This window comes from Rutilus rutilus, assembly GCF_951802725.1.
Source record: "Rutilus rutilus genome assembly, chromosome: 21".
NCBI classification, from domain to species: domain Eukaryota; kingdom Metazoa; phylum Chordata; class Actinopteri; order Cypriniformes; family Leuciscidae; genus Rutilus; species Rutilus rutilus.
Genome location: NC_140226.1, coordinates 21465872 through 21493783, shown reverse-complemented (window position 1 = coordinate 21493783; position 27912 = coordinate 21465872). Strand labels below are relative to the sequence as shown.

Below are 27912 nucleotides of genomic sequence, written 5' to 3'. Positions count from 1 at the left end.
AAAGAAGACAGAAAACTTAATTTAAAATGTAATCATTTATTCCCCAAATCATGGAAAAATACATTTAACAATGCATAAAAATAAATAAAATCTGTATTTTTTTCAGAGATTAAGTCTCTGTTGGTTAGTGGTCAGGGGTTACTGATTTCTAGTGTATTGTGGTAAGGGTTTGGTTGGCTACTCCTCCAGCAAGATGTCCACCTCCTCCATGGGCACTCTCAGACGCAACTCCTTCTCCGTCATAAGATCTAAAAACTCTTGCACACGTTCAGGAAACAGCTGCACGGCGTCCATGTACAAGCCCTGCAAACATACACACACACACATGCACTTAAACTGTAACATACACATTGAGAGGCTGAAAATAAACGTGTTAAGTGTGGAGACATTGTCACAGTAACACCTGTGTGTGAGTCTAGTGAACCTTACCTTTACCCAGGGCACTTCCTGTAGAGCCTTGTAGAAGATTCCACTGCCACTCTCTGCAGTCCCATCACATACCTGTAGAAAACACACAGGGCATCAGCTGGTTATTGCTGGGGATTTCTAAACATTTCTAAATTGTAGCGTGTTTACAACTTTACCATGAAGTTCAGATACATTCTCCACAGCAGCGGACAATGGGCCCCATGTTCTGTTGCTGTAGCAGTTTCAAACAGACAGCGGATACGGTTGCTAAGACCAATCACTGGCTGGCCGGGGAGAGCTTCTCCAGGATGACGAGACCTTTGGATAAAAAAAGAAAACAGCTTGTGCTAATAAACCAGGGGCCAGTGGTATAATCTGAGCCACTATGTTAAGACTGTTTCTTAAGAGCTATTTTGACCAACAAGCAGTTAGTCAAGCGGTAATCAGTCTTACTTTTTCAAGTTGAAGTAGACCAAACTACCTTTTTTAAGTAACTGATTAAAAAAAGTTAGGACCAAACTTGAAGAAAAAAAAAAACCACAAGTTTAAAACTAGTCTAAGCAGTTTATGCAACCGGCCACAGATTGTTATTAATCAGGTAGCTGGCTAACTAACTTGAACTAATTGGCTCTGCGAGAATCTCTACCAACTGCTCCTCCACCATGGCGGTAGGGTGACCTGAATGAGATCACTGACTGTAGGAAAAAATGTAAAAAAGGCTGCTATAACACCCTTGCTGCAACACTCAGAATGCAACACACTTGTGTCACATTTTGAAATCCATTTCGACACATTAGCTACGATGTGTTAAATCGGGCAGTGCCAGAAGTGTTTGTGTTCACGCACTAACAATGCAACACAACCAAAATCAAAACCAATCCAAACCCGACCAAAATGTGAAACAAGAAAACAAAACGACAAGAAAACAAAAATGAAAAGCTCATGAGAACTCATTTTTTCCTCACCTCTGCACAGAGTCCAGAAGCTGTTTGAGTCGTTGTTCTGCAGTGATGGCGAATAGATAAGGCACAATACTGTCAGTTTTCTTTGCCACACTGTGGAAAAACCTTCGGGCACGGCCTGCGCTGTGAAAGCGGTTCTCTGTTTGCAGGTAGAGATGCCATAACAAGGCGCTGGAGGGCAGTAAGGAGATGGCATCTGTAAGTGCCAGTCTTAGCCGGGAGAGAGGAAACACATTGGTGTTGGTGTGGTGGCGTAGCAGTGCTGCATGCTGAACAGCAACAGACTCCCAGTCTGCAAAGACCTTGCATCTCCTCAGAGAATCATCTGTCACTTCTGAATTCAAGTTGGTGGGAATCAGTTTTTGGATGGCATGACTGTATACGGCATCAGCTGCATCTATCCCCATTGTCAGGTACTGAAAAAGCCCAAAGCATCCAACCAGGCTGGATGTCCTGCGGAGTTTCTTTGGAGCTCCAGCGTCGCTGTCTGTGCTCTGCTCAGGTAAAAAGCTCAACAGGACCTGCTCATAGGCCTTCCTGGCCTTCAATATGGCCACTGGGTTGATCTGGCCAGAGAAAGGAGAGTAAGCAGCACCCTCGGCTAATTTAGTGAGAATGTAGACAGCTTTGGAGGAAGTGGAGACTGTCCCACCACTTAAGGCCTGCTCTACCTCTAACTGGGCATAGAGAAAGCAGAGGTTGCAGAGAACAGGGTCATTAAGACCTCTAGACACACCCATGCCCAAGGCAGTGTCAAATACGTTGCGCGCCTCTTCTAGGTTACCCAGAAGCCACTCTAAATAGGCATACTCTCTCCAAAGTGCCAGACTTCCCCTGTTATCAGGCTGTTTTAGCAGCCGTTTCGCTAGTCGTTTACTACGCTTTCCCTGAGACTTCAGTTGCCTTTTATTTCCACTGCGTAAACATCTCAGCACCTACAACAGAAAAGCAATGAAGAAGGTTACAGAATGATGCAAACATGGAATTAAAGAAGTACAAATTACGTTGAATTTCACAATAATTGTTAAAAAAAAATGTCAGAGCTTTAAAATGACTATTAATATATTTATATTAGGGCTGTCAAAGTTAGTGTTAACGCATGCGATAAATTTTTTTCAGTTTAATGTGTTAAAAATATTTAACGCAGCATCCGTTTTTATGACCACACTATCATTCATCCAATTGCTATTAAACCATTCAAACATGATAAAACGCAAAAATCTGTACTGGCTTGCTGTCTGTGAAGTGGTTCTCTGTGAACAAACACACGAAATGCACGTACAAAATGCAGCTTCAGACAAGAGCGCCAGTGCCGCATCGAGTTCTCTTTTGTGCTTGAACGGACAAAAACACAAAATTATGTCAAAATTGTAGTTTTGTTGACGATCCTCATTAAGCACAGTCTTAAATTAGTTAAAAAGTGTTAAATGAATGTAGAGAGTTGTGAGAAAATGGGATGCGTGTCAGATCCACATCATCTGTGCCTAGGGTTGGCAATCCAATATACTGTTACACATGCATTTTCTTTGTCAACTGTTTACGTTCACTTAGGAAATAACCATCAGTGTTTGAGGATATTTTTACATTTTTGTGTGTATTTGTCCGTTCAACTGCAAAAATACATGGAAGAAAGCACGGTTCAGTATCACACATTATACAGTATGAGAGGCGGCTTTCTGTGCGCTCGTTTTGGATGGGTGTGAAGCACAGAAAACGTCTCCTTGTGCTTGAATGGTTTAAAATCACATTAAAATCACTTTCTAAGCATGCGCTTTGGATCTGTGTGCATCACAGAAAACAGCGTGCAGGTCTTCTTGTGCTTGAATGGTTTTAAAATAATATTAAAATGTACACAAAGGAATCCATAAGAGGAATCAAAATGCGCACGTCTTATCGAATCTCCGATTTTGGGAATTTTGGAACCGGTTCTCGATAACCAACCCTATCTGCGTCAGGTCTTAAAGTGAAAGCAGCCTAATAAACCTGTACGTTTTTTGTGCATTTTAGCAGGTCAGGTAAAATATGAACAGGACTGAGTGGGCCCGGCCAGTAAAAAAAAAAAAAACCTTAGCATTGATCCCTGATATATTAAAGGCACAGCTAAATATGACATTTATTGGCACAATAAAGTTCACTTAAATTAAAAGTATATATAATTATATTTTTAAAGCCTATTAAATGTTAAAATTGTTTGCTTTCAATTATACTGTAATGTTGAATGGCAATAATTAATGGCTTTAATTAACAGAGACATCAGAGATACTGGCCTTCATTTACAGTGCTCAGTAAAAAGATGCCATTAAACAAATATTTAAAATATACTGTCTTTATGTTGTTTCTACATTATTTGGGAGATTCAATGTGAAACTATTACAATATATTAAAAACTTTAATGTTAGGTGTGATTAGGCATTTTTTTTAATCGATTGACAGAACTCATTTATAATTCAAATGAATCACATGATTATGATAACATATAGGTTTTTTTAATTGTCAAGATTTTTTATAATTATGATAAAAAAATAATAATGATAATAATTATTATGAAAATAATGTTAAAATGTATTGTTTTTTTTATTGATTTTGCATGTAATATGACTGTCAATTCTTTCTGAGATTGTATAATGAGAAATATCTATGAATTATGGTTTATCATTTTTTTCTTTCTCACACACACAGACCTTGAGTTTCTCGTACTGCAGCCAGCAGAGAGTAATAGCAGCTTGATCCTGTGCAGAAACGAGCGGGAGAGTTTGCTGTAGAACGTTCTGGAGAAACTCCTCCCCTGCCTTACACAGCCCTGCCTGCCTCCTGCTGTCACTCAGAAATGTCATGTGACCCACTGCACAGATCCCAGCCATTGGGAGGTCATAAGAGGTCAGAGGTCGCTCCTGGTCTGGGCCCTCTTCAAGGAAGGCGAGATCGTCCAGTAGAATGTTTGAGGAAGAGGTTGTAGAAAACCTTCCGGAAGGTCCAGGCAGACCTAGGAACTGCAGGAATGACAGGATCACCTGCAGCTGGAGATCTGGTCTGTCCACACGAATCAAAGATGGGCCGATATCATCAAACAATACCTGCATGGACAGAGAGAGTTTATGCACAATTAGAACATTCATAACATCTTGCAAATATTTTGGCTAATATTAACTGCATTACACAATAAAAATAGTGTTGTTGAGCATATCAAATCCATTTTGCAGAAATTTCCCTCAACAAAAGTGCAAAAACATCAGCAGATTTAATATGGGATAACTCATCAGGTTGTCAACAAAAGTCGCACCTGCCTGTCGGGGTCCTCGCAGTCCTCTTCTGATTGGCCCTTGGTTTTATCTGGTCTCCATGGCAACCAGTTGTTTGCCTCACGGGACGTCTCTACATCTAACCAGATCTTCCATTTAGGCCTGGTCTTGTCTTTGATCTCTGAGTCCTCCTGCTCTTCTTCATCTTCATCATCTGCAAGCCACAGAGTTCACTGTAATGTTAGCTCTCAGAATCTATAAAAACACTTTGTCTTGTAATTGTGCATCAGTTCTGAAAAAAACTTGTGTTGACAACTACTTATGTTTTTATCTTTATCCCATGATATGACAAGCATTCGCTATTGCTGTCCGTGTAGCCTTTGAACCAAATGCTGAACCAGCAGCTACATTATATAGTACACTGGCAATTACCTCCATCTGTGTGTGTGTGTGTGTGTGTGTGTGTGTGTGTGTGTGTGTGTACTGTGTTAGAACACCTGGCTCAGGTGGAATCACCCATCCTCCTCTCTCCTGCTGAAGCATCCAAGCATTCCATCCCCGAGCTCCCCGCTCCCCTATCCTGGGCTCTCCACTGTCCCAAAATGGCTCAAAAAATTCCACCTGGACACACAAAGAAATAGAAAAGATTATAAATGTCCTAAAAAACACAAGTAGAACAAAAAATAAAAGCTAACAATCCATCAAATTTCCCACACATTTAGACCAATGGATTTTCATGATTTTTTTAAAACTGTTTTTATAGAATTTATACTCTCTTTATGAAATATTTAGAGCTAAGCATATATAGAAAATCTAAATTTGCCATAATAGGGTTCATGCCTTTTACAGTCTTGGGTTTTAAAATACTGATATTTCCTGGTTTTCACTGAGCAATCCATTTGTAGAATCACTAACAGTACTGACTCTCATTCACATAAAAGTGTCATAGAGTGTGTACTCAGCTGAATGGTGAAGTCTCATTTAATTTGCAGTTATCACTCTATCCCCCGGTTTCACAGACAAGGCTTAAAGGGTTAGTTCACCCAAAAATGAAATGTGTCATTAATTATTCACCCCCATATCGTTCCAAACCCCTAAGACCTTCGTTCATCTTCGGATATTAAGATATTGCTGCCTATGGGTGGTTCAGAAATTTCATCAAAAATATCTTAATTTGTGTTCCAAAGATGAACGAAGTTCTTACGGGTTTGGAATGACATGAGGATGTGCAATTAATGACAGAATTCTCATTTTAGGGTGAACTAACCCTTTAAGCTAGTCCCAGACTAAAATGAATTTTTGCGCTGTTTTAACTGAAAGCAACTTACACTGAAATATCTTAAGATATGTCAGTGCCATTGTTTTGTCTCAAGATGCACACCAGTAACGTATTTTAAAGGCATGTTTATAAAAGCTACTTAAATGTCCTAATTAAACTAAGGCCTAATACTGACTTAATCTGAGCCGTCTGTGAAACCAGGCCTAAGTGCCAAAACTACCTCATACTGCAGTACCAAACTCAACCAGCACCAAGAACTTGCTCAGCCAATCAGAGAAAGACACCAGGAGTGGTAAGCCAATCGCAGGATGACAGGATGATTAATGCAACAGTGATGTGCATGTCACTAATTGACATCTCCTAAAGTTTAAGGATAAGAAATTCAAAGAAACAAAAGGTTCACAGTTATTTACCAAGAGTAAGAATGTGAGGTTGAAATGCAGATCACGTTTTTAATAAATCACCAACAATCAGCTTCTGAGTTTATCGAGTTCATGTTGAAAGTGTCTTGGACAGGGCGCGATCTGACTTTCTAGGACTCTTTAGGTCTTGCTCAGCAGAATGTGTGTGTGGCTGTAGACAGGAAAGATATTTCTGCTGTTAAAGAAAAAGTTTGTTTTAAAAAGCAACAGTGCATGTGAATATGCCTCTTCAGCAAATCCTGTGACTGAAACGAAGAGGCCAGAACAACCACAGTTTCACATTAACACCTCTTCCTGTACAATACAGTATATATAGTTATGCCTCTGTTGTATATATTTTTAAATTATTAAATATTTTTATTTTGTTTATCTTAAATGGACTACAGAGTTACAGTTTCACTGCACAGTAAAAGCAGTTACATATTTTGAGTTGGTGGGTTGCCTGAAAAATGACGACTATTCTGTTTTAAGGAAGACCAGTATAATTCCATTGGTTTCGGGCTCAACCTGAACCCAACAGGACACGTTTCTTAGGGGGTGCTGACATAAGATGCGTTCATAAACAATGAGACAGAGCGCAATCGAATGAAACGGAATGCCAAAGACGTTCATCTTAAATTGTATGGCTGTAGCGACAGTGCTTCAAAGGAAATTAATTAAAGGATGCAACTTTTACAACAGGGTTTTAATGCTTTTGTATTTGTTTGTATACCTGCTGTCTAGTGGGCAGATCTTTCACACTGTCTGGCTTGAAGAAAGTGAAGTCCAGCAGGGCTTGGAAGAGACACACAGCTTTCTCTGTGTGACCTGCTTGCCGCAGGAAATGGCACTGCTGTAGGAAGATATCTGCCAGAAAAGAGAGAATACTTTGTTTCACTTGAATTCTGATCATGGATATTAAACATATACCTGAAATAACAACACTGAAATACTTAATACTGCACTGACACTTCTGAACACAAGAGGGAAGCACAGAGTCACAGAGCTGTTACCTTAGCTTAGAGGAATAATTTACCCAAACATAATCTTTCACTCACCCTAATGCTGTTCCAAACTTGTATGATTATAAAAAAAAATGTAACCAAGAAACTTAGAAAGGATTTCTAATTTCAGAACCTCAGATGTGCTCTTAGTATTCAACATTGGCCCCTCACATTACATTACAATAACAATGTCAAACCTTTATCTGTATTGCACTATAGACATTAGACCTCATAATCAGTCAGGTCCAATCTGTGTAAAATTAATTGCATAGTATGAGTGTAAATTTCAGCTCAGCAAACGTGGGCCCTGGGAGTGCTGATCCAGATAAAGGCTGCACATTGACCCGACCTATCGAGGTAATTGTTTAATTAGGCTAATTGAGAATCCAGTGATAGAGAGCACAGAACAGCAAGGGGTCTGGCTCAAAATCTGATCATCCATCCATCCACACACACACACACACACACACACACACACACACACACACACACACACACACACACACACACACACACAGAGTCACATTGATTTTAATGGCTGTTCATTTCGGCGAATCCCAGTGCGGGGAAACCCAGGACAGTGATGTTTGTGTTATGACTCACTGTCTGTCTCTCTCTAAACAGACCCACACAATACACCCTCTAAACTAGCTGACAAACAACATGTCAATCCACATCAAAAACACAACATCATCACCTTTTACTGTTGCCCGCCAGTCAATCCCTGCCACACACACACACCAAAATGTACACTTGCACAAATTGTACATGAGCTGCTTAACTTTACAAATATTTATGCACACACACACACACACACACACACACACAAATTGTACTTGAGCTGCTTAACTCTACAAATATTTATGCATGTAATCAAAACAAGTTTACAGTTTCCACCCAACTGCTGTCACAGCAACATGAGGGGAGGGAGAAAAAACAACAACACCCAAACTATGACAATGCAAAAATGATCTGAGGACACTAAGGAGACATTAGGAAGACCGTGGTGGAAAATCTGGACAGTCCAAAAATAATACATTTGGCAAGTATCTACAATTGACAAGTAAAAAAATATCACTGTACCCAAGAGGCCTTCCTGTGTGCCTGGAAGTGGAGGGTGAGACACCATACTGCCATCCTGGACTGCACTGAGCGTGCTCAGACATTTTCCGAATACGCCGTTGACCTTTGACACTGAGAAAGTGCTGAAATGACTCTGTGTGAAGAGGAGGTACTTCCTCCATAAAGGGGCACTGTTTGGATGGACAAACACTAGTTTCTTCCACTCTTTCTGCAGGACGGCAGGCTCCCATAGTTCCTTGCACAAGCAGAGTTTCTCCAGTTTCAGGTCCACGTTGGCAGGGTTACTTTCTACCGCCCTGTCCACTATGGACAGCTTCTTCTCCAGCACAGCACGAAGAGACATCTTTCTCATGTCACAGTCGCCGTCACTGTCAGCCAAGAAAGACCCAGAACCGAAGGCCAGCTCATCCTGATCAGAGACAAAAAGAGAGACTTGTAAGATAGGTATAAAGGAAACTATTAAAGTGGTCCATTTCATCTCTGGAGGCCTACCTGGAAGTGTACGAAGTCCAGCCACATCTGGATGTCTGTAGGATTCTCCCGTAGCTTCCTGTTAAACTCCTCCACCCGTGCGCTCAGAAGAGTGCTGCTGCTTTCTTGAACCTTAACGCCCTGCTGATCTCCCTTGACCTCCGGTTGACCCTTGCCCTCCGGTTGACCCTTGCCCTCCAACCACAGAGAGGTTCCAGGGTCATAGATGCCGAGCGGATTGACCCATGATACAGGTGCCTGGGTGGAAGAGCCCTGCTCTTCAGTGCAGGCTGGGAGCTTGATGTAGGAATCAGAGGTGGCGGCACTGCCCTCAGAGAGTCTGGGCAAAGCTGGCAGACTATCTGACCGGAGCCGCTGAAGGGTGGAAGGACAGAAATAGCGCTCAGGTTTCTTGACCACCCGCTTCTTTTCTGGGCCTCTGTCGGCCCAGTTTACATCCTGCATCCTAAAGTCCAAACCTAGGCATGAGTCTCCCTTCCTCTTATACCTGAAAAGCAGAAGTTAACATAAGAAAAGCAACAAGAAAAAGTGACAAGTTTGAATTAAATTGGTGGAGAACCTCTACGCTCTCCCCCCAAAATCAGTGCTGAAAACATGAAGAAAGATTTAGATTCCATCTGGGCCTGCTGACAGATGAAGGACAAAGTAAAAACAGGAGTTGGCAGGTGACTGAGGGAGTATAAGATAACTTGAGAATGTGAAGTAAAGGGATCGAAGACGAGGGATATCCTCTTCGAAGCAGCACTTGACCTTCTCAAGAAAAGAGTGCTGGGGTGCACCTCGGTAAAACATCTCTTTGTGCATGATACCGATCAGCTTTAGAGCAGTGTGTATGGGGGCATCTGTATGAGAGGGGGGTGTCGGGAGAGAGGGGTGGTAAGAGAGAATGTGAGTATTGATTGTAGTCTCTTAAGTTACAGATGGCAGCTTTGACACCAGATTAAAGCTGATAGAAGCTGGAGAACTGCCAGGCGTGAGATTTGTTGCCTCTGAGCAGCTAATAAACCCTGCACTAAAGCCAGCAGTGCCAGAACACTGGAGTAAATAATATCCAGAATGACACTTACGAAGAGCAGGGGCGCCAAACTTTAACTACAGCTGCAGTGAGTGCATTCACATTGATAACTATCAAAACCTATAAAAAAAAATTGCTCAAAATGCAAGAAAATGGCATTTAACTTCTTAATCTAACTTGCTTAGATTAAGCCAGTATTATGCCTTAGTTCAATTAGGTTATAGCTTTTATAAACGTGCCTTAGAAAAAAACATTACTGATGTGCATCTTGAGACAAAACAATGGCAGTGACATTTTGCCCCTTTTAAACAAAATAAAAAAATAAGTCTCTGCCACTTTTAGGGTGTTAAATGCAAATGAGCTAGTGCTCCCAGCACCCTTTCAAGAAGAGGGCGGGGCTTCAAGAGCTCATGCTCCGGCATACCGGCAACAATAAAACAGGACAATCTCATGCACTGAAAATGTCAGAAACTGTCAGTAGCAGTGTTCAGCCTTATATGTTCGAACCAGAGCTTGCACATGAAGCGTTGGCATTAACCCATCTTTCATAATATATATATATTTTTTTTAAACAGCGTTGAAAAGACCCTCGTTTGTGAAGCAGTCTGGCGCAAAATGATTGGCGCAAATGTATAAGACTTTACCGATTTTCTACGGGACATTATATTCGAAAATGAAATTGAACCACAATGTCCTCAGTGATTCAGATGGCGGGTCTATGGAGACTCTTATGTAAGCATTGGTACATCCCAAAACATACTCTTGTAATGCCTCTTTGCCCCAGACATTATGGGAATTATAAAAAAAATTAGTGAGTGGATTTTTTTTTTACCATTATAGGCTGGTTGTTCTCACACACTGCAGACACACATCGGTGTTCAAACACTTTATAAAAGTGAATTTTGCCTAATAGGTTCCCTTTAAGATATGCCAGTGCAAGTTGCTTTCAGTTAAAACAACTCAAACATTTTAGTCTGGGACTAGCTTAAAGGAGAACTCCGGTCAATTTTAACATTGAGCTAATTTTTTTGTACATTTGGAGTGCTGTCAATACAGAGAACAACGACAAAAATCGGTGTTGCCTACACCGAGTTATTCTATTTTTAAAATTTGCACCCTATTGACTTGACAATCGATTGTCGAGTTCACGCGCATAGGTTTAGTACCTATGATCACGCGCGTGAACTCGACAATCGATTACTATGGCCTTCCACCGAAAACAGGATGTAAACAAAGGTATGAGCGCTGGCTGAATTAACTTCATTTTTATTAATATCTCTAACATCTACTGCAGTCAGATCCACCCGTGTTCACTCGGAAGGAATCACTCACATTTTCTGTGCACTTGTAATGACACTTAAAGGATGTTAAGAGGCTAAAAAGCAGGCTTACTACTTGCCCCATTGAAGTCAATAGGGTGCAAATTTTAAAAATAGAATAACTCGGTGTAGGCAACACCGATTTTTGTCGTTGTTCTCTGTATTGACAGCACTCCAAATGTACAAAAAATGAGCTAAATGTTAAAATTGACCGGAGTTCTCCTTTAAGCCTTGTCTGTGAAACCAGGGGCATATGTTTGTTGCCTCTTTAAGATGAATCATTGTTGAATTCCTTAATTGTAAATCGCTTTTGATAAAAGAGTCAACTAAATTAATAAATGTAAAATGTGAAAAATCTAGGTTTTACTCAAGCCATTAAAAAAAAACCTGTTAAAGATGTTTACATTACCAAACACATAGCAAGTTATTAAGCATAATTGGTGTAAGATGTAAATGTAAACACACTGCATGTACTCAAACTTACAAAATAACTTTACAAAAAAAAAATACACAATTCAATTTAGCAGATATTCGCAGGAAAAACCCTTTTGCATGCCATGCACACAAGAAACTTGCGCGTATAAACAAGAAAAGTTTCTTGTCCACATGTAGACATTGTTTTCTGCAAATATCACATTTAAAAAATGTAGACAGAAATGATCTACAGAACAAAGTTTAATTTTTGTTTAAAGTTTGTTAATTGGTGAATTCATTGCAGAAAATTGCAGAGAAAAAAAAAGAATGCATAATTATAGTCAAGTCAAGTCAAGTATATTTGTATAGCGCTTTTCACAATACAGATTGTATCAAAGCAGCTTCACAGTATTAAATTAAAATAATACAACAAGATTTGTTTCTAGTGGAATTTATTGATTGATAAAATAAAATTAAATATCCCCAAAATATCCCCAACTGAGCAAGCCAAAGGCAACTTTATAGTGCATTCTTTTTATAGCGCTTCCCTGGATTATGGAGAGTTTGGCACCTGCTGCTGCTGCCAACCAGAAAGAATGAAAGAGGAGAGCATCTATGTGTGAGACAGACAGACACACAGAGATGGTGAGTAAGGTTACCTGGCTATGTCTCCTCTATAAAGGGATTTGTATTCCCAGTTGGCACGGTCAGCTCTCCTGTCGATACAGAAGGGGGAGTCAGTGGGGGTCTGGAGGTCATCCAGCCACATAAAGGTCTCGCTCACCCGAACCTGAGCTTCCTCTCTGCAGCCAAGAGGATGAAAGACAAGGACATAAAAAATAAAATAAAAACACACACACATAAATAATTACAAATTCAGGGTTAAAAGTGTCTTGAATAGACTGTCTAGAAATGTGGTTGAAGTTTTGTATATTGCAAAGTTCTAAAACAATGCAAACAGAACAACCTTTGAGGGAATTCGCTAATATTTTGCACAAAAAGACACTTCTGTTGTCTAGAAAAGAGCTGCATATTCATTCTGCTAAACGTCTACTTTAATGTTTAATGTAAGAAAGTAAGGTGAGTACATGACAGAATTTTGCTCAGGATTTTTCTATGAACACACCTGTCAGCATTGTCCTTTTTTAGCAGGTCGCTGGGGTAAATGGTGTCGGATTCAGAACCACTGCTCTCAGAATTATCTCTGCTCCTCTTCTTGTGTTTTTTCTTCTTCTTTTTCTTTCTCTTCTTCGATCTGCCATGGCTATCTTCTCTCTCTTTCCGCTTCTGCTCACTGAATAGACATAAAAAAAGAAAGTTATCCTCTCTGATAAACAGACATTTTTAACAAGAAAGTTAATACAATAGTGTGTTTAAATGTGTGTATGTGTACATTTCAAGCCTGGTCTATAACAGGCATATAGTACTATATTACTGTACATACATGGTTATGAAGCTTAAATAGCCATTAAAAGAAACATTATATATGTACAGATTACTATTCTTGTGCATGACATTTTAATGTGGGAAGGACAATGAAATATTTAGCTAAGCTTCAGCTTTAGAAGTTAAATTAAAATTGTATTTTTGTTGAATGCATATTTTATTTTAACAAGATTTACTTTGAAATCAAATAAACTGACATATCCCCTTTTGTAATCTATTATGAGGGTTCTTTAAATCACACATTAAGTCCCACACAGGTGATAAAGTGAATTTATTGAGTCAATAACTGCACTGCGCAAGGATCAGATGACCTTGTGCCTGCTAGTTCCTCTGCTTGCACTCTGTCTGTGGCACGCTGGTGAGTCTTCAAAGCATCTTCTCTGTTGAAGCTCTGATTACTCAGCCATTCCAGATCTGCTGGAGCTGAGAAAAGAAACAAGTCAAACCAAATTAGTTCTGCCGGCCTCTTAAGAACTGAATAAATCAGTCAATCGTGACAGACAGCCTGTCCAAATGAAGCGAAACCTCAGAGGAGTGCATCTGATGTGATTCACACACACACAAAAACTGTCAGTTAAAGAGAGTTGATTCCCTTAAGCAGTGAGAAGGACAGAAGCAAGGTGCTATCTGTTACTCTGTGGACAACCTGGGAAAGAGCCAGATGCATTGCTGACCTGGACGATATTCTGCACAAATCCCCCACGGCAGCAAAGGTGATCTGCATGCAAGAGCAGTTTGTTCTTTTCTACTGTACTCAATGTGAAAATGGTCCTTTCCCAATAATTTGATATTGATTAGTTGGGATGTGCATCTTCATCTAGCTAACTGCTCAAAGGAACCACTCATACGGAATGGCTGACTGATTACATTGTGTTGAACTATAGCCAAAGTTTTTAGCATACAAGATCATTTGTTTGTGCAGAATATGTGCTATATCTAGCGGTGCTTGCTTGTAAACATCACTCAATCTATTGCTCACTTTGAACAAACCCTACGCATTAAACTTTGCCGTGTAACTTGTCCAGAATGTTTGTGTATGGATATGAATGACACATTAATCATGCGACTTCTTGATAACAGGTGTGTTTTTGCCTGGAAATCGATAAAACGTGAAATATCCCATACACTTACGTTGGTATAATGTACTCTGGCTGCCTGGCCAAATCCGGGCACACGGATATCACTGAGACATGAAGGCTCTTTTGCACAGGCAAAATTGTTTTCAGAAAAAATAAAAACTTAGTTTACTTATTAACTGCTAAAATTAAACAGTAGACAGTTTTATTCTTAAAATGATGCATGTTTTATGCTTGAAATGATTTACATTTTATAATAATTTAAGTGACACAGTATTGAGGAGTAAAGATGCTTCATAAAGGATTCAGTTCAATGCAGTATATTCCAAAAGATTCACCACAAATCACTGATCTAGAGGTAATAATACTACTACAGATGATTCTATAATTAAAATCTAATATAAAGGCTACTAAATATTATTACTGTTGATCCAATTGCAATGCAGTTGCACTGTTATAGTAAATCAAGGTGCACCTTACGGTAAATTAATGCACCATCAAGTGTACCTGACCTAATCTTGTATGAAGACTTGAAGCAGGTCAGAGAGCTTACCTCTATCCTCAGCAGAGCTGTTAATGCCTGACAGTCCAGCGCAGGACGGAAACAGAGCCATGTTGCTTCTCTCAGTTCAAAACAGACGCGCGCCGATTGCGTCATCCGTATGCGACCTAGCAGGAACGCATGCAGTGATGAGAAGTCCGACTCATTTATGCGAATCGGTTCTTTCGAACAATTCAAATTATTCAGCAATTATTTTATGTCATGACATTATTACAACATACTTGCAGCCTTGATTCAGCTCATTTAGAGCAAAAATAAATAAATAAAAATGATATATATAAAAAAAAAAAAAATATATATATATATATATATATATATATATATATATATATATATCAATGATTCAATTTGCAAACAATACTAAAATTAATATTTTTTGCATGTTTTAATAAAATGCTATACATAAATGTCAACTCTATTTCTTGCACGTGTTGGTAAAAATGTCACACAATATATGTCATATTTCACATTTCAAGTCATATTAAGTCGTAAACATATTTACAGTTTGATTAATTTGTAATATTTCTGCTATTATAATAAACTACTTCTTGTCAGTTAAAATCACCCAAATCCAATAATCTTAATATCATTCATCACATTTGTCCAAATTACGAATCGGGTTCGAAAGAAACGGTTCTGGGTTCAATTAATCAGTGAGAAAAAAAGAAAAATCGGGTCCCTTTAAGATTTCTGATAATGAATTTTTTGGGGAAATGTTTTCCATGGCGATTAGGAAATTGTCTGCACTTTTGTTTTACCGTTAAATATAAGAACATAAGTTTGTTTATTATACTTATAGTAACAGTTTTTTGCATTTAGTTAGCAAATGTTTGGTCCTCCTAATAAGTGTTATTCTTTCATTCTTATCATAACGGATAGATACATGTAACTTATGTATTTATTTCCGATGTCGCAATCTTAATTTCATCCAGTTTGAAGTGTTTATTGTCCAAATCGGTTTTTGTCCAAAGAGGACAGCATGTTTAACACAGCTTTCTTGGAAAACTCAATTAAACCTTAACTTTCTTGAAGTAAAGAAGGCTCACGGTGAGTATATAACATGAGATCTGAGCCCGGGAGAGAAATTGAATCAGCCCTGTCTTGTCTAACCGAAGGGTTTGTTGGCCCGCCGGTTCCAGTGCTGCGTGATCCGGGACACACAGAGCGCAATGGCTTGACGCATTGCAGGTCTAACGTAACCAATCAGAGACTCTGTTACAGTCACGAGCGGATTGCGGGTCTCAGCTGGCCAATCATAAAAGCTGTGACATGCTGAGTCGAAATCTCTCTAGCGTCAACAAAGGCACTGAACTTGATGCAATAAGTAATATTCCGACGAAAGAAACTAGTGCCTTTTTGAGAAGTAGTCCCTCAAGATGTAAAGAGTTCTTAGATTATTTATAGTAATGTGGCCATAATAAATTACTTTTACAGGTTGTCGACATGTCCTTATTTTTTATATATAGAATCTGTGATTTTTAATTAAGAAGTGACTTTTCTATATTCCTAAATGTATTCAAAAACACACTAATTTAACTTGGTGTGATAAAGAACAGAAATAAAGTTAAAACAATATTATTTATAATATTATATTAATATAACCTATAATTATTTTCATGTTCTATGTACTACTTATCAATGAACATTTCGTTTTCAAATGTAGGCTAACTGTTCACTGGGAATTATTTAAATTAATAAATAAATTAAGAGACCAATTACTTAATTTAGAGACTAATTACTTTAGATTTTAGTTAGGTCAATTTCTGTGTTTCTACACTACTTATATAAAACATTGATTGGCCATTTTGTGGGAAGATTTGGGTCTGCTTAGAAATTAAACCAGAATTATCAGCATGTGAGAACGCACGCTGTGAGAAGTATGTTTGTAAATAATTCCATATTTTTTTATCAAAATATCTTTGTGCATTGTTACTACAGCAATGAAGTGCATGTGAACCTTTGTGAGTGAGATGAATATTTCTTTCCTGCAGTGTTCATATTATTATAGGCTACTACATACAATAACAGTGTTAGGCCTAATACATGCAGAAGAATGTAAATATGCTGTTTGTTTTCTTCTAACAGTGCTGAAACTCCCATGACATTTTCATAAAGACCTACCAGAAAATGTCAGATGTCATGTAGCCTACTTAAATACCGGTATAATAAATTTCTCCAAATATAATTATTGCATTTAACAAGAAGACTTTTTTTCTTATAACTAAACACTTTCCCTTCTCGGGACTGAGGTGGTTATGATAATTAGATGGGCGGGGCTTGTGACTGCACTATGCGGAAGTGAGTGATAGGGGTCTGTACGGCGGAGGAATACACCGATGTATATAGAACCGGATCACCTTCAATACTCAGCGAGCGACAGTCGCACGGTGGAGCTTTCAACTGAGAGCGGAGCATCGCTGCAGTCTAGTGTAGATTTACAAACCTAGCCTACTCTCCAACCTCAGATATGGTACGTATAGGCTTTTGTCATACACTACTCGTTTATGAAACGGTGTTAATCTTTCATATATTTAACGCTTTGCGATTAATATGCAGATACGACTAACCACCTGCTTGCTTGCCACTGCTGCGTTTTGCGCTCGTGCAACAGCAAATTTAATTTCATATGCATTACAACCTGTTCTGTATTTCAATGGACTTCGCAAGAGATGGTTACGTCCGTTTATCATTTTTGAACGTGTTGCAGTGTTATTGATGTCATAGTGCGGCAGGAAATGTGACATATGCGTTTTATTATGGTGTGATGTGCTAGACAGCAGCAGACTTATGATCAGTGCTCATCTCCTATTAAATAAAAACACATTGTGTTTGCCTTCATATCTGGCGTGTATGAGACAAAATTTGCTTTGCTTTTGCAAATGATTTTTGCTATAGACATAATTGACAGCGCGTGGACAAATCAGGCCAGTCTTAATAGAGAGCATGGAAAGACTCCGAGGATTAATTCTCCTAAAAAATGTACATTAAATCATAATTTACTCGCCCTCATGTCGTTACAATGCAAACCCGTATGACTTTATTTCTTACCTGTAGCACAAAAGGAGATGTTAGAATGACTGCCTCCGTGGCCGTTCACTTTCATTGTGTTGAAAAAGATGCAATGAAAGTGAACGGTGACTGGGGCTGTCAACATCTCCTATTGTGTTCCACAGAAGGACAGAAGTCGTCATAAATGATTGCAAAAGTTCAATATTTGGTTGAAATATTTCTTTAAATGTTCAGTGTAATGAAATGAATGAGATCTATTTAGCAGTTGTCATGCGAGTTGTGTTGGCTGTAGATGGTCATAGTTTAATTTTTTTTAAGATAAGGCATTATGACGCATATGTGACCTTGTTATTTATCTCAGCTCCTTTTTTTTATTGAGCTTTTTATTATTAAAGTTTGCATAACTTTCAGATCTGTCAAAATAAGCAGGGTTAGAATTGCACATTGGCTTTATTCATTGGTTTAGGTTGGCACAAACATATTTGATTCATTTTGTGCTGTATTAACTTGTTAATGCAACAGGTCTTTTTGTTATCTGTGCTCTGGACTTTTTGTACACTTTTTTTTATTTTTTTATAAACGCTCGAAATGGAGTGCATAAATCATACGGCTGTATACCAAATTAGAAATAAACAAACCTTTGTTCAAATGGTGCATTTTAGCTCAAGAAAGCAAACATTGTTCGTGAAGCATGGAAAGAATGTCCCGAGTGAGTTCAACAAAAGTCAATACTGACTCAATGAGTCCATACAAACGTTTCTGTTTCAGCTTCTCCACAGCATGCTGCCAGAAGGCTCAGTGTTTAAAAAAAAAAAAAAAAATTCTGGGTGGTATTTAAGCCTGTGCTGTTTGGTGAGAATTATCTCAGTTCTTTGATGAACTATGATTGGTTAGTTGGTGAGAGGTGTCTGAGGTGTCTGTTTCCTCCCTGGTTGCGTCTTCAGGATCTTTCTGACCCTGTTGCAGCTCTAATTTCATTGTGGTGCCTGTACATGCAACTGTGCCATTAGATTCATTGGGTACTTGTGGGGAAAATAATCATGTGTTTGTTTGTTTTTTTACCCATCATGTAAAACATTCTAGCAACAGTCAGTGTACCTCTGAAATGACAGTCATGCTGAACTGCTTGAATGCTAGAACAATAACTGCAGTCTTTTACTGTGTATATAAGAGCTCACCAGCTGTCCAGTGTTCAGTACTGGATTAAAACTCTAACTTGCTTATCCTAAAGAATTTATTGAGAAACCTTGTAACTAAAATGGACAGATTAGCCTTAAAAGTATAGCTAATTCAGGGCTCGCTGTCTTTACGGCACACAGTTGGTGTGGCTCATAAGGAAGCCGCCTTCACAGTTGTGGTCGTGAGTTTATATTAAGCCATCTTCCTGTCTTGGGTGCGAGGTTGTGGAAATATTGGTATTTGTTTTGTGCATTAAGACAGTTACTGGAACTCGGTAGAGCATCAGTGTTGGCGGCGTGATGGTTCAGGGCCTCAGGGACACCCATTTACATGGTGTGAAAGTGGCAATACCACACTCATTATCGTACACTGGCCATCCTGAGCGCCTGGCCAGCCTTTTCTCAGCTGCTCCTGCTGCTTGGCGGCTCATAAATCAAGGCTAGATTCCAGGCAACGTAGCGCAGCGTTTCAGATCCAGGCCAAATTCCTGGCAGTGGTGTGCAATGTTTGAAGCCTTGCTGGATGGCAAATAGCCTGGAAGGTTTCCAATTGAGATGCAGGATCTTGTTCTCCCCTCCCATCAGCTTGAGAGAAGAAATTATCCTTTATGGGCAGGGCCAATGGGGAATCTGTGGATATGCATATTCTGGGGGGAAATCTGCATAAGAGTCCTACACTTTTATTGGTGGCTGAAAGCTTCAAGTTGTTGAAATGTTTATTAGATGAACACAAATGTGGATATTGTTACATAGCAATAGTTTTGATTAAATTTGATTTGGTTCTGATTAATTTGGGTATATTTAATCTTATATTTATATATAATGTCCATTCCCTCTCTAATGATGCTATCAATTATACAGAGCTATGTTTCAGAGTGATTCAAGCCAGTAACTATTTTTGAACTACTCATTAAAGACAAAATGTAATTAAAGTTGACAGTTACTACTTTTCTTTTTTTGTGTGTGACATTTCTTTCATCTCTTGAGAAAAAATATTAATGCACCGCATTAAATTGTTTATTCAAAGCAATGAAATAATGAATGTCTGTAAAAACCAAAAAAGTGGATAATGTTTAAACTAGCATTTATGAATCAAATATAATTTTGTAAATTGGAAAAACAAACAAAACAGCATGAATTTATGCAGTTTAATGCAAAGCATTGATCACGGTGTACTTTTTGCGTTTAAAAACATGAGATGCAGTGGAATGGGGGGAAAAAGTCTTGAGACATATTTTAAAAAGTTGAACTTCTTTTAACTTTACATGGCTTTATAAACATATTGGCCTCTTGTGCGAGATGCAAGTGCAACGGTCAAAGATGTCAGTCTAGCGCATGTTTACATAGAAAACCATGGAAAAGCAGCGCAGAAAAAGAGTTCTGGGTGAACGACTTGTTATGGTTTTGACGTAACCAAGATCTTCGCTGCATTTAGCTTCTCTATTTCTGCAATGTTTTGAATGAACAACGCAGCAGTGCCACATTTAGTGGGTACAATTGTGTAGGCTGACAAAAACATTAAAACACAAAAACAGCTTGCATCATCGCATCTCATGTGCCATTGAGAAGGCTTTCTGACGCACCTAAAATTCGAATGCACTGTTTTTGCATTTGACCGTGGAAACAATCGCAGCAATTACCAAACAAGAAAAGTCCAGTCAATTTCCGATAGACAAAATCAAGTTCAACCCTACATTATTTTCTCACTTAACAAGCCATATTACTCTGATAAATACGTTACGATAGGGAATAAAAGACGATTACAATTTTTTGCTTCATGTTGACTTTTAAAAGAATTGCCTCATAAGATTAATTAAAGCTAGCAGAGCTTTTTTTTTTGCCAAGCTTTGCGGGAATACTGTTGGTGCAACCAAGGATAGAGAGGAGTCGATGGTATTTTTTTTTTATTCAGAAACCTGATCTTCCTGTGAAAATGATAGACTTCTCTGGTGACATGCGGGACTTCTTCAGTCAGTTCATCCTCATAAACCCCAGCCCTTTCTTACAACTGACCCCAAGCTCACATTCAGATCAACAAACAATGAACCCTGAGCAACATTTTTCTTTTTTCGATCATTTTCAACCCTAATGTAAGTCACAATATAGAAGAAAAGATGTGTTGTTACATCCGTTACATTGCGACTTTACTAGCCAAGGTTTTAAGGGTAAAGGATGTATGTTCATATTTAGGTTACATTTCAAGGGAGTTAAGGACAGCACACTAATTGGAACAACATGTGCCGAGATCCCTTGCACAACAGCATAGTCATAATAGGGCAGGAAGAGACCTTTGTAACTCTCCAGGTCATAGTTTGTCCCTACCTGAATTTGAAGGATCCTTAACCCTCAGGCTAACAGGACCCTTAGGGAGAGAAATGTATTTGATCACAAGCACATTGAGACAGGTGAGATAATGCATCCACGCAGGGAAAGGGAAAACCTGCCATTGTGTTCACAGACGAAGAGGTGTTGGCACAATTAGCAGAGATGTGATGCCACTCAGATGGTCAAAGAGATATAAATGTAAACCTACAGCTGGCTGTAAACTGAGATGACCACAGGAGCAGGTAAAGTGACGAGCCGTTTGATTTTGACAGACAGGCCTTAATACCCTTCTTTGATTTGGCTGTCACTCTGTGTACCTGCCGTTCTATCTCAGAATACTTTGCTTGAGTAACCCGATGGGACGCCCATTTGACTAATCTCAAATAATGTAAATGATCCCTGACCCTCGGCTTTGTAACCGTAGTGAGCTGCTGACATTAAGCTTCTCAAAAAACGGCCCAATATCTTGCTGTACGATACCCAATGCGGCCCAGGAGGTTGGTACAGTAACATCGGCCGCAAGGGTCAGGTGATCTCTCTCGGGGTCCGTTGTTCTTCAGCCTGATCAGCCAGAGTCACCGCTAAATGCTTCGGGTAACGTCTGCTCAAAGAGACCAGAATGCCTCCAAAGAGACCCATCCTCTACTCTGAGAAGAACTCCGTGTCGTTATCCATGGTCTACGATCTCCTTGACCAGCAGCAGTTCTTTTATAAAGAGCTGATCGAGCTACAGGAGAGAAACTACAAGTCATTCATGCAGATGCTGGTGGACTCCACCAACAGCCGCATTGACAGCGTGGTGCGAGATGTACAGGATTTGAAGAACTGTCTGCAGCAGTGCAGGACTGAGTTAGGGGATGTCAGACGCCAGGGCACACAAAACGCCAAGCGGGCCGAGTGTCTGGCAGAAGGACTGGTGATGGTTCGAGGAGTGGTGGAAGGCCTGACCTCATTGAAAAGCCCTAACGTTGAGGTCAAACCCAGGAAAGCACCAGTAAAAATGGACAGGCAAGATGTAAAGACAACTGATGGCTGGAAAAACGAACCCAAAGCAAAGAGGCTGGTGGCTGACCTGACCGATATTCAGTTTGATGGCATAAAGGTTGCATTAGCATTAAGACACTTCTTTTTTTTGTCTTTTTTTTTGTCTCTGAATACATTTAATTGTTTTTGTTGTGGCATTTAAGGAGATTTATATTCACCATTAGTTTTTGAATTGGTGGTCAAAGTGGTATTTTGTCTTGTATGCTGGAATTGATTGGTTAATCTGGGACCTTGAGTTTCTAAGTGGAAGCTTTGGGTGTTAATATCAGGAAGTGACGGCAGATGAAGTAGATGTTTATTTTTTAAGAAAGCTTTATGAATAGCATTTATGGTGCTGCAGTATTTATTTCTTATTCATGTTATGGTCAAGCTCTTCTATTCCTGTTTTTTTATATTTTAGTGTGTGGGTGTGGTTGTGGGTTTCTTGATGGCAGGACATTTGTGCCTTTAGTGTTTGCTCAGTTCCACAGTAAAATGTACAATAAAAATAAAATGATGGTACAGACAGTTATCTAATCACTTTTTTCTTTTTTTTCTTCTCTATTTCCAGGCTGACCAACTCACAGAGGAGCAAATTGCTGGTAAGCCAATCCGTATGCTTGTGTTGCATACATGCCCTGAAATTACATCAGTGCCGAGGATGAAAGTCACATCATTCAGCCAGACACTTAGGGAAAATGTATCTTTCTTGTGAAAATAGTTTCAAATGGGCATATATATGAGGTTTAAATGTTGTTTTCATCCATTTCCTTACAGAGTTTAAGGAGGCTTTCTCCTTGTTTGATAAGGATGGTGACGGTACCATCACAACCAAAGAGCTGGGCACAGTGATGCGTTCGCTCGGTCAGAACCCCACGGAGGCCGAACTCCAGGACATGATCAACGAAGTGGACGCTGACGGTGAGTTGGATTCAGTTCAGACTTCAGAAATCATTGATGGATCCGTTTGCAACAAACAGTAATGTTATCGATGTAAAAACAAAACGTACGTTATTGCCAAATAAAATGTATGTAAATGTATATATTAAGTGTCTAACAGCAATATCAAGTATTCAAGTAAACATCCAGATACTGTAAAAACATAAAAGATTTATTTGGCTTTATTTTAAATACAGCAGTTCTAGTGTATAGATCTGATATTGACATGCATCAGAATTGTTTATATTTCACTTAAGACATTACTTAAGAATACATTCCCTTTTTATTTTATTTAAAAAATCTAACATTCTTATCTTCTTTTCATTTTATTATTGACTCTCTCATTAAACTCACTTATCCTAAGACCTCTGTACAATCTCACCCCTATCATTCCTGCCTCGTAATGTTGACCTTTGACCTGTATCGCTCTGTGCAAGCAAGCTTTCAAATTGCACCAAATATAATATGTCTGGGATGCCTCTCTTGTTACAGAGCTGATGTAATTAGTGTTCCAGTAGGCTATGGTGTCTTTAGCGTGTCTTTTAGCGCTAGTATAGCGTTTTGTTTGATCACGCAGAGCACGTTGGGTTTCTGATATACTGATTATTTGCAGATGGTATTGTGCGGTATGGAGTCGTTTTTGTAGGTCAGACAGCAGTAAAGCCCGTTGAATAACAGCAGGTAATAAAGACCTCATGGAATCCTTTACATAATCCACTTTGGCAGTGGCGGCGATGGAATCGAGAGAGTGTTTGTGAAGAGCTCCAGTAAGGAGAACATGCAATGTGAAGAAAAACACACACACACATACGCAACCACGTGTGTACACCCACATTGTCAGATTACACACGCAGTGTGAGCCCTCTGGGAATGGCTGTAGTGATCATTTTCACACACGCATGCACACAGGAGGATGTCATATTTGTTCTGTGTAATGGAAATGTCTCACCTCAGCTTGGTTAAACCTTGAGGGTAGCAAAACACCCATTTCAGCCTGAAAACCCCTGAACTGTTATTTTTCCTGCCTTGTTTATTTTCAAATTTGCAATGCACCAATATTAAAATCCAGGCCAGAAAGAGTTTATAAATGGCTGATGGTAAAAATTCTGCATTATTTTGTCTAAATAAATTAAACATAAAAGTCTGTTTACTAAATGCTACAAGTGAATTTAAGCATCACATTATAATGTACAGAACGAAAAATGAATGCTCATTTTGAGATCGCTAAAGATTACATTTAACTGTGTAATTACATTTATTAAACTAGTGTTTTAAACATTAACTTTAAATGTGCAGTATGTAATATTGACAGCTAGTGGCTGAAATGGGTACTGCAGTCCAAATTCAAAATATTGGAGAGAGTTGTTTCTTCCGCCTCTCCTCATCAGACTCAACACTCAGGCTGGTTGCCAGATTGAGGACGCGCAACAGGAGCGAGCGCAGTTGACAATAGAAAGCGCTGAGCTTTACACTGTAAGTTGATCAGCTAATGTATACGTTTGCAATGTTTTATTGACGATGCTTTTTTAGGTCAGGTAGAATCGGCGAGTTCGCTTGCTGGCTTCCGTGGCTGCAATACGCTGTGTTTTCCGCCATCTGGCAACCTGGGGTGCCGAAATACTATTGGGTAAATTGACGGTGGACGGGATTACGCAGACCAAAACAAAAACAGACGTTCTGACACGGAACACACATTTCAAAGTAGAATAACTGGTTGTTGCATTGTTTTTTGGGTAAAGAAGTTTTTGAACTTAATCCTAAATCTCTGCAGACATATTATGGTATTTTTATGCCTTAGTACAGTCAAATTAAATGAGCGTAAGCAAAGGTAATAGAAGTAAAAGAAAAAGATAGAAGAATGAGCATTAACAATTAAAAACTCTAATATTGATATGTTGTGCATCAATAATTTAATGTTTTATCTCACAATATAAGAATATAGTTTCCTGATACCGTGCCCGTACGGGGTTTTGTGCATCCAAGAGAGTGTTGGCTGCAGTTCAACTAGACCCAAACTCACTAAATATGTGCTATTAGACCTCATTACTCCTCATTATGCCCTGTTTACTGCCCCGCTTTCTTTTCCTGAGTTTTCAAACATCTCGAACCAGATCTGATGATTTTCTGTGTTTCTTTCAGGTAATGGAACCATTGACTTTCCTGAGTTTTTGACAATGATGGCCCGGAAAATGAAAGACACGGACAGCGAGGAGGAGATCCGTGAAGCGTTCCGAGTGTTTGACAAGGTCAGTGCTTGCTGAAAACAGGGAAAGATTATGTTTTTGCTTCCATGGAAAGAGTGAGGAGGCAGGAAAAAACAAAACTTGGAAAACTAAATAACAAGCCCTTGTTCCACATAAAGCTGGTTTCAAGCGATTCATGGTGCAATCATTTCCACAGTCATACATATTTCCTTACAGCTTTGCAGGGATGTTTGATTGTCAAAAGTTTAAGAAAAATCATCATTGACCTCTTTTGCTTCCATTTGTTGAATGTTACCCTTGTTGCCCGTTTTCCCTCTGCATTACGCCTTCACGATACGTCATTACTGATATCAAAATCGCCCACTTTGGGTTTAGTGCTTTAATATTTTTAAAAGCATGACACGGCTTACTTATTGATCTTGTCTATCTCTGTCAGGACGGGAACGGCTACATCAGCGCAGCAGAGCTTCGCCACGTCATGACAAACCTGGGCGAGAAGCTAACGGATGAGGAGGTGGACGAAATGATCAGAGAAGCTGACATCGATGGTGACGGTCAGGTCAATTACGAAGGTACAGCGCAGCTGTGTGCTTTCCTGATTATGTGGAAAGGGTCACCGTTTTATGCAGATTAAATATTACTTTTATGAATTGCCAATTCAATTACAATAATGTAGTTTGGATTTGGATGACGCAAGATTATTTGCGTGTATATTAAAAACAATGGAGATTAATTTAAAGGAGCAGTCCGGAACCTAGTTGGTTTTGTGCTTTGAGTTGTTGTTGTGGTTGTGGTCTTATGAGTGTCATGTCTGATGTCCACTTCTCTTTCTGTCCACAGAATTTGTACAAATGATGACGGCAAAGTGAAGCTCTTCTGTTCTCTCCTGACCTCTTTAGAAGACAAAAAAAATCAGTCAAATGTTTTACTTACCTCTTACGCAAAAATATTCATTTATTCATACTGTTTCTGTATAGAAAAAACTGAATGTTAAAAAACAAAAATGTCCATATATAGAAAAAAATATATGAAAAAAAATAAAAAATACACCAAAAAAAAATGACATAAACAAACATAAATTACCTGCATGTACTGGTTAGTGGTCCTGTTCCCAAAGAACTGCTTAGACATCTACAAAAAGATCAATCAATTAATCCTGATATCAAACCTTCAGAAACTAAAGTAAAAGCATCTGGTGAACTGCTTAACTGGTTCCATTTGCTAGTGGCGATGTTTGGGCTGGCCAATCGTCTTCTACTTCCTGTTTCTGTTCTACATGCATGCAGCTTGAGTCTGGAGCCGCTATTGGGGCGGAAACCTCAGCGATGTCTGTCGGAGTGTTCAGGGGGTGAATTTAAAAGAGGGTTTAATATTGTTTGGGGGAGGTGGGATTGGGTGGCGGGCGGGTTTTCAGAATCTGCATAGAGGACGAATGAATGGGACCTTTGCAGTTTGCTTCAATAACTAAATAAAGAGATATTTTTAAGAAAAATGAGCAGTTAAGAGATTTTAAACTATGTTTGGCATGTCAAGATATTTGGAGTTTTGTTTCTTTGTGCATTGTGCCCGAATAGTAGGGGCGTTTAGCGGGAGGGAGTGGCTTTGGAGTTTCAGGGCGTGACCTTTCACCTTACGTGGAAGCGTTTTTGGGGTAAGGGCAATGGTGACTGTACCATAAATGTTTTATCTTTAGTTTTTCTCTGGGCTCTGACTGTGAGCGTGTCGATTACTCTGGAGAGTGCAAAAGAGGGCTTTGGCTGCCAGGGGTTTGTTTCGACTGCCCACCTTCAGTTCTGTTTATGTTCATTCCAAGTTGTATATGCTTGTCTTTTGATTTTTTTTTTCTTTTCTTTTTTTCAATAAAAGAACATGAACTCGAAGCTCTCAACCTTGTTTGTCCTTTTTGTCATCCTCTATTGAAACAAACATTTAGGGAAGCTTTTGCAGCCAGCCTACAGAAATTGCCATGGCAACCGCTCTCTTTTTCTGTATGTCTCAGTATATATGTGTCATGTTGCATGAGCACTGATCTATCCAAGCGCAGGCTTGAGCGCGTCTGTCTTTGGGGATTTTAGGGGTTGCCTGGCAACCTGGATCTATGGCTCTGGTGGATGAGGGAGATATCAAAAACCATGTGGGAGCTGGAGAAGAGACTCTGGAGAGATGGCGTGTGTGTGTGTGTGAGGCTACAGCTGATTAGATCCACCTCCTGTAGTCAGGCAGAGTTTATCCCTGCTGCAGATCTACAGTATGTTCCTTCATTATTGGAATTATTCATTTGCATTTTTCCAATCGAAGCTTTACCCCATCATTCGCATCAGATGTATTGTTTTTTGCACACAATTTTCAGACTCTCTTAATTTACAGCTATTTAAAGACTGAGCTCAGTGACAGTGTGCTGGGGGGGGGTGGAGATGATTGTGCGTCTACTATGTGCTCAGCAGTGAGAAACAGGATACAGTGACAGGCGTGTGGGAGGAGAGAGAGAGTGCTAACAGCCCACGTCTCTCTGCCCCTCTGACTTATGAGCTGCA

The 27912-nt window shown here is 39.3% G+C and overlaps 2 protein-coding genes across 3 annotated transcripts; one reads left to right on the top strand and one right to left on the bottom strand.

Annotated features, from left to right (window-relative positions):
- Positions 1-20: 20 nt before the first annotated feature.
- nrde2 (NRDE-2, necessary for RNA interference, domain containing) lies at positions 21-15848 on the bottom strand. 2 transcript variants are annotated; one of them, XM_084393674.1, is made up of 15 exons: positions 15811-15848; positions 14692-14807; positions 13374-13485; positions 12743-12910; positions 12276-12419; positions 8869-9355; positions 8377-8785; positions 7023-7156; positions 5107-5230; positions 4651-4823; positions 4052-4444; positions 1374-2305; positions 585-726; positions 430-501; positions 21-303 (listed from the first exon to the last, which is right to left on the bottom strand). In XM_084393674.1, the coding sequence occupies exons 2-15, from the start codon at positions 14750-14752 to the stop codon at positions 178-180; spliced, it is 3477 nt and encodes a 1158-aa protein (XP_084249800.1). In that variant the 5' UTR covers positions 14753-14807; positions 15811-15848; the 3' UTR covers positions 21-177. The 2 variants fall into 2 exon arrangements, with proteins under 2 accessions (XP_084249800.1, XP_084249801.1); XM_084393675.1 differs by lacking the exon at positions 15811-15848 and adding an exon at positions 15747-15763 and having other exon boundaries at positions 12276-12332.
- Positions 15849-17045: 1197 nt separating this feature from the next.
- On the top strand, positions 17046-26438 carry calm1a (calmodulin 1a). Its single transcript, XM_084392471.1, has 6 exons — positions 17046-17170; positions 22807-22837; positions 23013-23156; positions 25314-25420; positions 25815-25950; positions 26219-26438. Exons 1-6 carry the CDS (start codon positions 17168-17170, stop codon positions 26245-26247), a joined length of 450 nt encoding a protein of 149 aa, XP_084248597.1. The 5' UTR covers positions 17046-17167; the 3' UTR covers positions 26248-26438.
- Positions 26439-27912: the final 1474 nt, after the last annotated feature.

What these genes read in the sequence shown, in the direction of transcription:
- nrde2 (XM_084393674.1), bottom strand. Translation starts at nt 14,752, where the DNA reads ATGGCTCTGTTTCCGTCCTGCGCTGGACTGTCAGGCATTAACAGCTCT. An exon ending in CAGCTCTGCTGAGGATAGAG is followed by an intron (nt 13,486 to 14,691) that starts GTAAGCTCTCTG and finishes TTCTTTTCTCAG; the next exon opens with CTCCAGCAGATCTGGAATGG. An exon ending in GAGGAACTAGCAGGCACAAG is followed by an intron (nt 12,911 to 13,373) that starts GTCATCTGATCC and finishes ATGTCTATTCAG; the next exon opens with TGAGCAGAAGCGGAAAGAGA.
- calm1a (XM_084392471.1), top strand. An exon ending in CAACGAAGTGGACGCTGACG is followed by an intron (nt 23,157 to 25,313) that starts GTGAGTTGGATT and finishes TGTTTCTTTCAG; the next exon opens with GTAATGGAACCATTGACTTT. An exon ending in CGTTCCGAGTGTTTGACAAG is followed by an intron (nt 25,421 to 25,814) that starts GTCAGTGCTTGC and finishes TATCTCTGTCAG; the next exon opens with GACGGGAACGGCTACATCAG.